The 10517-nt window shown below is 44.8% G+C and overlaps 1 protein-coding gene across 1 annotated transcript; it reads right to left on the reverse strand.

The window, feature by feature from the left end:
• Nucleotides 1–392: 392 nt before the first annotated feature.
• On the reverse strand, nucleotides 393–10517 carry bmp16 (bone morphogenetic protein 16). The gene is made up of 3 exons (XM_034604633.1): nucleotides 9995–10517; nucleotides 4145–4518; nucleotides 393–2914 (listed from the first exon to the last, which is right to left on the reverse strand). Exons 2-3 carry the CDS (start codon nucleotides 4509–4511, stop codon nucleotides 1845–1847), a joined length of 1437 nt encoding a protein of 478 aa, XP_034460524.1. The 5' UTR covers nucleotides 4512–4518; nucleotides 9995–10517; the 3' UTR covers nucleotides 393–1844.

Genomic DNA, 10517 nt, shown 5'->3' on the forward strand with positions numbered 1-10517 from the left:
TGGAAATCGGACACACAAAACTAAATGCCTGTCGGGTTCGGGACGGGCTGGACTAATTCTCACTCAGGCTCGGTCAGGTTTGGACAGAAAATTGCAAAACATTAATATGTGTGCACAGAATGCACTAAGTTTGTTTATAATTTTGATAATCAAAGAATCGTTTTTTTGGTAGGGAGGTTATTTTGGGGCCCCCCAGGTACATCACTTTTGGCTGGGGCTTCCAAAGTCCTTTGAAACGCTCCTGCATACGACTTCCTTAATCATCCAGAACATAGTAATAAATCCACAATGTATATATGTAATATACTGAATGTGTTTTTTCACGCACTTGTAGGCTGCAGCAAAGAATTGCAAACATTGCATGAAGGATAAAACACAAAGGAAAAACCTTGTGACAGTTGGTGCTGTTTGCTTTGTTTATTAGAGGTATATTGTCAAACATTTTACAAGCTTTTGCTTAAATGTTTCCATTTAGAGAGAAAAATGCGACACTGAAAAAACAATTACTAAAGCTCAGCAGAGAACACGTTTACAGCCCCTGTTTGAAAGGCACTAAAGTCCCAGGTTCAATATCAGTCTTCCGTTTTTTTATCTTGACACATGCAGACACAACTAACAAAGACACCTGCTGTTACACACTTCAGTAGCTACAATACACAGAGCTTTCAGTTGACTTGTTAGTTGAGCTTTTGATGCCTGCTACCATGTGTTGGACACCAAAATATGTGCAATGGTAAAATGGTGAGGTTGAAGGAACTGTTAATTCAACACACTGAACATTTGTACGGATGTAAAGCTTCCATAACTTACTCCATGTCGACCGCGGTCTCTCCGTTTGCTGTAGGCTTTGTTGAGTGCAGGTATCTTAAATACTTTCAAGATTAAATACACCATATTGCTGCTATTTAAATACATATTGTGTCTTTTAAGTTAGAATTGCCATTCATGTTCATGAATTACGTATAATCACAAGACAACCGTCACTTGGATTTTCTTCACGTCTGCAAAAGAAATGTACAAAAAAAGTCTCTTTTTTTAAATAATAGTGATAGTAGTACATTCAAACAAATAGCATAATAGTTCCTCAGCATTATTGTTGTGGTTTTAAATAGCTTGTGATGTAGGGGTGCTTGTGAGCGACAGTCTGTGCCCTTACTTCTTGGTTCAAATACTGCAGAAACAACGCTGTCACACAAAGTTTAGATGCCATGCTGGTGCCATTGTCGTATTGCTAATTACAGTTCATCATCAGTGAGTCCATCAGGAAGACACAGAATTGTTTAAACTCTGCCTCAGAGCTTAAAATGCATTTCCACAACGGCCTCCGTTTGTCATCTCGTCCGCCCTCCACTGCAGCTACGCACACGCATGCCTGTCAGACACTGATGTGGGAGTGATGTGTGTCAAACACTGGAATATAGAATAGACAGCTTCTGATGTTAAAGCGCTGGTTTCTCGTGAGAGAAGAAATAGCTTGTCGGTTGATGGTGCACACAGCTGTATTGTTGCTAAATGGGAAAACAAGAAAAGTAATTCCTGGCAGTTTATCTGTGTTTTTCTTTCTCCTCTTCCACTGACTAATCGTCTTATCTCTGTGTGGTCGATCGTGTCTGTTTCTCTTCCTCGTCTATCTATGACACTTTTTCTTGCACCTGATAATGAGGATTTAGCTGCTATATCCATTATCTCCCTCCTGCTGCTACATTTGTCTCTATCAGTCTGTTTACAGTTATCAGGCTTTTGCACCATCTTCTTCCACCATCTGCCTTTTCGCGCTTCTGTCTTCTCCTTCGATTACAAATCTGTCCATGTCCCGACTCCCCCTGCTGAGTCTCTGCAGCCTACTACCGGCAGCCGCAGCCCTCCACCACCATGTCCTGGTAATTCTTCAGCACCACCCGGTCTTGAGGGTCCAGGTAGAGCAGGGCGATGGGGCTGAGGGAGGTGGGGACGCAGCAGGCCCGCGGCACTGCTCCATTCACTGAGTTTACCAGAGTTTGCACCATGGCGTGGCTCGAGGAGTTCATGTGGTCGGCCAGGGGGAAGCGACACTCTCCCAGGCAGAAGAAGGCGTCGTAGCCGCTGGGTGCAATGATCCACTTGTGCCAGCCAACATCGTTGAAATCTACGTACAAAGGATGGCGGCGGCATCTGTTACGAGAAAGGCGTTTCAGTTTCGCAGCACGCCCGCCATTTCTTTTCACCCTCCCTCGTTCGCTCCAACCAACCCCATCCTTATCATCCCCCCAACCCGGCACGGTGTAAACTGTTTTTTTGGCCCTTGCCCAGGCTTGGTCCCTACTGCGGCCCTTGCTGTTGCTCCTCGCCCTCTCTTTTGTCCCTTTTCTCCCTCTCATCCTTTGGCCGCCACTTGGGGTCCTCCTGCCATGTTTGACCAAAGGCTCTCCGCGCCCGTCATGACTATAAGTCACCAAGAGGGGTCTCTCCTGGGCCCAGCTATGCTCGTCTTGACCCACAGACCTGCATACCCTCAGGTGGCCCTTTTGGTGTTTCTCTGCCTCCTCCTCGCTGGCTGCTGAGGAGAGGCTCCGCTCAGGGGAGGAGGAGGTGCTGTTCTCAGGTCTGACCTCCAGGAGAAAGCCCAGGCTGCCACTACGAGAGAGGGCCTCATGGAGGAGCTCCGCACTTAGGGTAAAGGCCTCCCAGAAACCACTTGCTTTATGACTGTGGAGGCCAGAGGTGAGCAATCTTGTCTCCAGCAGGGTGGGCTCCTCGTGTTGCTCAGAGAGGTATAGGTTCAATCTGTGAGGGCCGGGGCCCAGGGAGGCTCTGACACTGCGGAGGAGCCGTAGCTCAGCAGAGAGCACTCTCTCATCCTGAGGGATGGAGGAAATATTGAAGAAAATGTGCACCCTCTTACGATCGTCTGCGGTGGAACTGTCTCTAGGGTGCTCTAAGAAAAGGATGGAGAGAGACAAGACAATGTGGGAGATCAGTGCGGTTTGGATTTACTTCATTTTACAGGAGATGCAAAAAAGCTGCAATATTTCTTCTTGTTAAGTTACCAGGAGAAAAACGATGGGAAGTTCATGTTGACACAAGTTTTGCTAGAAAATATCACCTTACCCATACAAACCGAAGCACTGCAAGAATTAATTTGTTCTAAAATGTGTTGGTACAAAGCCTGGTCTGGCCTTGGCTTTTTGCAAAAAGCATATAGTATGTTTGAGTAAGTGTTGAGTAACTGCTTCTAATTGTTATGTCCAATCTATAGTGAATTGTTTATTATATTTATTGTATCAGAATCAAGGCTAGATTACCTACAAGGCAAAGTTGGCAGCTCTGCTGGGGGCATTACACATTATAACAATAGCATTGTACCGGCTTATATTTGATTTATTGTAAATTTGTAAAGGAATTCCCTGAACCAAGGTACAATATTATGTAATATAAACTTCTAATAATGTTGTAGAAATGTCTTGCAGAGGGTGGCCGTTAATTATTCTCTCTGTGCTGCTCCAGGAACACCAGGGTTTCTAGTCATATCGAGCGACCTCAGGTGTTTCAGGTTTTTCTCTGTGTTCAAAGTCTGATGATAAACGCTTGAACTGAGTCAATCGGAGCCTTTAAAAGCCTTTACTTTGAGATCTATTATTTATACAAAAACATGCATTCAGTGATGCAACATCTGATACAGGGACCTTGCATTAAAATTGATTTGCAAGAGCTTTATCATTTTTTTTAATCTCCACATAATGCTTCTTTAATGCTCTAAAGTTTCTTGTAAAGCAATGTCTGATTAAATTAAAAGAGGAGATACATTTTATTCCAGAACTGGTTGCACTAAAGTTATTGGGACCTTGGAGGCCCTGTAAGAGGATAATACATATATGAGCAGAAGTGTCCATGCAGAGTGATAAGAAGACTTTAGTGATTGTGACAATCTGGCTTATGTAAGAAGACTGGATTTTATTCCACTTTTCGATTGTTAAGTGTGTCACAACAAACATCATCTGCTGTCATAAATAAAATCTTTATCCTGCATCTATGGCTGATAAAAGAATACAACAGTAAACAGTTTCTCTGGAACAACAGTTCAAAGGTCAAGCTCAATTCAAGACAATGATCCAGATATTTTAATCCAATAAAATAGTTTGACAGTATGATGTCATGACGAGCTTACCACTGTGGTGAAAGCTACGGACAGTGTTGGCCTGCTGGATGTGCTGGCTTGGGAAGCTGAATGTAGGGTCCTCCACTAGATGGTACTGCTGCTGGTGGAAGCGGTAAAGATCCAGGAGGTACCGGGGAACCGGCACTCCGGGCCGAGGGTCGGGCTGCGACTGGAGGCCCAGCCGGCTCAGGAGGAGACTCTGGATGGTCTGGGCCAGACTGGGCTCCAGGAGGGAGGCGGCGGGTGGGTGCGACAAGGGGGAAGGCGTGGGGGACACCCTGCCATGGTCGATCTCGCTGGTGTCTCCACCCTGGCGACCAGACGAGGCTTGAGGTAGCAGCAGGACCATGAGGAGCAGGAGGTTAGCAGGGAACATGGTGGACCTGGGAGGGGGATGAAGAGAGATGATTGTAGGACAGGTGTGGACATGTAATGGAAGAGAGAAAAGACAAAAAAAGGAAAACTCATGAAGGCAGGTTGTAAGGCACTTCTCTGTCTTTTTAAAGTCCTTTGAATTTGTGTGTTCCTGTTTTATACAGGATCTATGTAAAACATATGATATAATGACACAATATAAAGTGTTTGTTGGGAAATCTGCAAAAGACATAGCTCCTACAAATGCTCCGGGACTCTGTATATCATGCTTGTGTCTTCTCCTTCCTGGACACACTAGTTTCTCATTAGTCCTCAGCCTTCATGTGGCATATGTTCAAGAAATTGACTGTCCACATAGCCATGCGAAGTTGCTTGCTTGTTACTCCTGGCTGTAGAAACTTTGCTCTTTTTTCTCTGTCAATTTATGGCTTTTTACCCCCGAGACCCATACATCTCACAGGACACCTCAGCAGGAGTAATTAACACGTCTCTATCTGGGATTTAATCCTACAGAGTGTGAAAGAGATCATAGTCCTGGATATGACAGATAGAATCAAGGGCTGTGGACTGTGGACTGTCAATGACTGATAACTAGACTTTTACATCTCTCTTCCCCTTCAAATCATTGGACACTGTAAATAAATCTATTCTACAACTTCCTCCAACTCATTTCATCTAAATTAGAACCCCTGCGATATCAACAAATAAAACATTTCCAATACCAATATATCAGCCGATAAGTATATATATAAAAAAATATGACAGTGAATCCTAAGATGTCGTTATCAAACACAAAGAAATGTAGTTGAGATTAGATTTTACAGTTTGGCCATAAACTATTATAAATAACTATGAATCAAAAGAAAACACAAATACAATAGAATATATGAATTTCCTTCTATATTTTGTAAAGTAAAATGTAAACACGAATGAAGATCTTGTCTGTATTGTTTATCCTGTAAAATAAAAGTTTTCATATCTGTGAATATCGGCAAACATGACTGAATTGTATCAGTACATTTACAGTATATGAACATTTGTCATTTTATTCTGATATCAGGTATGAAAAAGAGTATGGCCATTTTTTCTATCAGATAAAGGAACTGACGACTTATTTTGCTTCAGAGGAAACAGCTTTGCTTGTATTCAGAATTTGTGGAAAATCTAAATAATGAATCATATGAAAACTATGAGCTTGGGTCTGAGGATCTTTTTCCTTTGAAGTGTGTCTATGCAATATGTTGAAGTTAAATTTCAAAATAAATATCATGTGGTAAAGAAACTGAGTTAAAGTTAGTTATATCAAAGGTGTCACATAATTGCATCTACTGTAGGATGAGTGTTTGCATTATAGTGTCTTGTTTCACGTCCAAAATCTGCAGGAAATGTGAAAATAAAAAGTACGATTCTTCAGGGTTTTGTGTGGAGAAACAGATTTAATACAGGATGATAATGACCTGGTACTGGGAAAGTTAAAATCATCTTCGTCTTTGCATTCAGTGGTAATGACAGCAATCCCACACTGCTCAACTCATTTGTGTGTTTGTGCACAAATGTGCAACTGTTGTGGAACAAACGTCGGTTCCTCTTTAATCTCCATTCTTCTATGCAGAAGTGTGTGCTGTTGTGTTATGGATTCCCTGTCACAAAGCAGATTTCCCATTTCACGCCGAGCAGAATTATTGTCATGTTCTGTCCCTGCATCATGAATTCTGACCCGCACAGTTTTCCTTTAGCTGAACTTTACTCTGTTAACTTTGCCTTTCTGCTGACTTAAAGCAAGAGATCAGCTTATCTCCCTCCCAGTGCGGGAACATGACCACAGACAGGGGTCACACAATTACCACTGTGACCTGGCTAACACCCTGCACCTCTGTAGTGCAGCTGTTAATAACTGAGCCAGTAATTAGAAACCTGTTAGAGTTAAGGGCCTTTTCGACATGAAGAGGTTGAGGTGAGATGCAAAAAAAAAAAAAAAAGGTCAAAGCTGTTGACCTGACAATCTGAACTGCAAATGAACTAAACTTCTACTAGCATCATGTCGCCCTGGTGAAGGAACAAGTATAAATGATCTGTTTGTTTGCGTCGATCTCTTTCCTTGTCCAAGCACTCTCATATCACTCCTCTCTATCTCTTTATCTCACCTCTGTAAGGGACAGAGGATTGATTAGGCCCTGTGCAGCGAGATAACACAGGCGTTTATGGCTGAGCGAACACATAATGACACTGTAATGACGGCTAATCTCATCACTCTGCCTGAAATAAAGGGTTAAAAGCAGGTCACAGGTGTGAAGGTGTATATATTTTTATGCAGGTGTAATTGCGTGTATGTGTAATTGCGTGTATGTGTGTGTGTTGGTCATGTGGTATGCGGTTCAAAGGGCAGCCCTGGGAAAATGAGCCACCTCCAAAGCGTGGGATCGACGCTAGCTATCCATTAAACGCTCGAAGCCACACCCAAGACTGTTTTTACCTGAGGCAACGTGGTGGAGGACAATTACAGATTAGACACTGTGCAGGACGGCCTCTCCCATATACTGCGGAGGCTTGTAAAGCAGATTAAGGACAACAACACCACCTCTCTCCTGTACTTTCCTCACCTAGAAAAACCACCCAGGTGACTCCGAGGTTCAAAGGTTCACACAACAAGGTCGTCACTCAGCACAGGGTGTGCCTCAGCATGGGCGACCGAGGCGGAGGAGCATTGACGCAAAGAGGGAGAGCGAAAGAGAGAGAGAGAGAGAGAGAGAGAGAGAGAGAGAGAGGAACGGAGGCCAGCTCGCCCTACATCGCTGTGACACACATGCAGCCTCTCTCTCTTCTCCCTGGGTGTTTGTGTTGTGACTGCTTCTATCTAATTTAAACCGGGCAAAGAATATCCAGGCCCAATTTAGCATCTTCATGCGTCATGTGCGTCAGGGTGCCCCCCCCACCCTGAGATCGCCTCATTCCAGTTAGCCAGAAAAACTGACATTTTTATGATTACAACTCCCCCAGTTCCTCCTTTTAGCTCAGACTTTTAAAAAATATTTTCATCTCTTTTAAGAATCTGGCATGAACACGGTCTAATGAAATGTTCTCGTGGGTGAAAGGAGGAGAGCTGAATGATGAATGGATCAGGGATAAGGTGGGATGAGGCTCAGCAGCAGCATTTGTTTTTTTTCTCCCTGTGTGCAAACATGCAGCTCAGCCTATTAGACATATTGGATGTGACCTGACCTCCCGAGCAGACAGTAGCGTGACCCTGGCGGGTGGCAGGCGGGTGTCGTCGCCGGCCTGCCTCGTGTCGTTCTGGTCTCGCTGATTAAAACCTCCGACCTCTGATGTCTTCTGTCACGCTCCTCTCTCTGCCTCTCTTTTTATCTGTTTATTTCAAACCCTGCTCGCTTTCCTCTTCCTCCTTCCTCTTTGCATTCCTTGAACTTTGTCCCATCGCTCTTTCCTCCATGTTGTCATACCCTAAGTGTTTTTGTGCTTCTCTGCATCACCTTCCCATTCCCTCTCTCCCCCTTCCCTCCTCCCCACATAAACGTTGCCCTTTTTTCCTATGCCTTAAATGAATGGTGTTTTTGCGGAAGAGTGCGGCCGACTGCTGTCGGGGCCAGAGGGCCGGAGTGTCACCGCAGCCGGCTGATTTATCCACCGCCGCTGTCTTCGTGTTATGCCTGGTCCCTCAACTTTCCCTTCCTGTTGTTCTTCCCGTGTTTCTTTTCCCAAATTCCTCCTCTTGCTCTCGCTGATTTCTCCCTCACCCCGTCCAGCTCTCATTTTTCTGTGCTGCCGTCTCCCATTCTTTCAGAACATGATACGGGCAGCGTATATGCCACAGGGTTCATTTTTTCGCTCTGAGCTTACCCGAGTACTTGACAACTATGTCATGTTGGACAGCCTCAGGAACCTGAATGTGATGCACAGCGTGCACGTCCACACCTGAAAACACTTCAGAGGATACATGTGCTCAGTGCGGCTCTTTTTCCACAGTGGCCCTCACACTGTTACATAAAATGAGCATGCTTGCTATAGTATAATCAATTGTGGGGTTATGACTGCATAATATTCCACATGTTTAACTAGTCATTAACGCACCACTTTGAGCTGCGGACCTAAAATTTAATGGGGGTGAGGTGAGAAGTGGTCCAACACAGTTGCGAGGGGAGTTGTAATTCTGCTTTCTGAGGCGTGACAGATGAAATCATTAGAACAATATTCCAGGTATACGCTGCTGTGTGGTTTTATTGGACTCTATTAGAACCGCACTTTAATTCATCCCAGCTGGACCGATTAGCTGGCTAATGACACAGACGTCAAACACACACACACACACACACACGATAAGAACACTACTGGGTTAAAACACATGCTAACAGCTGGGCGTCACTAACACGTACGCAGAAACACAAGCCAAGATGTATAACTATGGAGAAACTCGGTTGTTAATACATGACAGCAATTGGAAATAGATTTAGACACACACACACACACACACACATACACACAGAGAGAGAGAGAGAGAGAGAGAGAGAGAGAGAGAGAGAGAGAGAGAGAGAGAGAGAGAGAGACTGGTGGATCGCTCTGTCTTTGTTGCTGAACTCTGTAAAACTGTAACTTTGTGGGTTTATCTAAGGTGGGAGACTCCAACCTAAACCTAATCCTATAATACGTCCTCACCTTCAAACTTAATGATTGACGTTGTAGCGACTTACTTTTTGTTTCCATTAGGAACACAATTACCCAAAATGTGACTGTGTAAACATAGTTAGGTCCCTACAAAATCTGTAATACCTGGACCACACACACACACACACACACACTTATATTTTGGCTTTAGTCTGGAGCTGAGTATCAACAGGTCTCTATGTCTTCACAACTCATCTCCTTCATCCTCTCGCTCCTCTTTCCCCCCCCCCCCATCAGAATCTCTTATTGCCTGAGCCAGGGACGCCCGGAGGTCTCTGGGTGTCACAAGTGCATTGTGGTTAACAGGAGGCCCCCCACCGCTGCTGAGGCACATCGCTGCAGAGGCATCGGTGGAAATACTGAGATATCCACCCCGTGACTCCCGAAGGCTGCAGAGACTGCTCTCGTTGTGCGTCTGACAGCTAAACCGATGTGAAATACAGAACAAAAACACACCTCTGCTTTTCACATTAAAAGCTGCAGAGTGTGACGACTGACGGCCAGTTCAGACTGTGTATGTTGCAGAGGTGGTGAGTTACGTTTTGCTCTTTGAACTCATAATGGGCACATTATTCTTGGACAAGTTGCTTACCGGACAAGATTTTGATTGAGCAACACTGTGCCAGCAGTGTATGCATGTGCAATAGTGTGTGTGTGTGTGTGTGTGTGTTTTTCCCCAGAGTAACTAATGGGTTCAGCAGTTCTGTTCCTGTGGCCTGTGGCTTGACAGACAGACATGTGTGCATGTGTGTGTGTGTGTGTGTGTGTGTGTGACTGTGTGGAGAGGCATGGGGATGTAGTACTCACGTCCAGGTGTGGTGGGATGTATGCAGAGTCCATGGTTTATCCTTGAGCTCCAGTGTTACGATCCCTCGGCTCTCGCTCCCGCTCCTTTGGACAGAATGGACACAGTGGACTCTTTACCTCTAATTTTGCCTTCTCTCGTTTTCTTTTTCTTCCCTTAGAGCCAGTGTCTGTCTCTCCTATGCCTCCTATTTAAATGGCCTGTAGGTAATGCTGCTCGCTCCATGTTTCCCTCCCCTCGCTCAGCTTCTCATCCTGTTGTCAGTGTCAGATAAGCAAACTCTTAAAAACATCCACCGGCTTCCCTTCTGCCTGCCTGCCTGACCTCTGCTCGTAGGCAACTCCCTTTCTCTGTCGCCTGCACTTCCACCCCTTGCTTGTTTAAAACACCCTGGCACTGTCGCTGTGCATGAAAGCTGCAGGAGGAAGATGACTTGTGTCCATATGTCTATCAGTCTGTCTGTGCTGTATCACTGGCAACAACTCCCTCTTGTTCCTAAACCGCCTTACTACGAGTCTCCCTTCC

Source organism: Hippoglossus hippoglossus, chromosome 13, assembly GCF_009819705.1.
Source record: "Hippoglossus hippoglossus isolate fHipHip1 chromosome 13, fHipHip1.pri, whole genome shotgun sequence".
NCBI classification, from domain to species: Eukaryota; Metazoa; Chordata; class Actinopteri; order Pleuronectiformes; family Pleuronectidae; genus Hippoglossus; species Hippoglossus hippoglossus.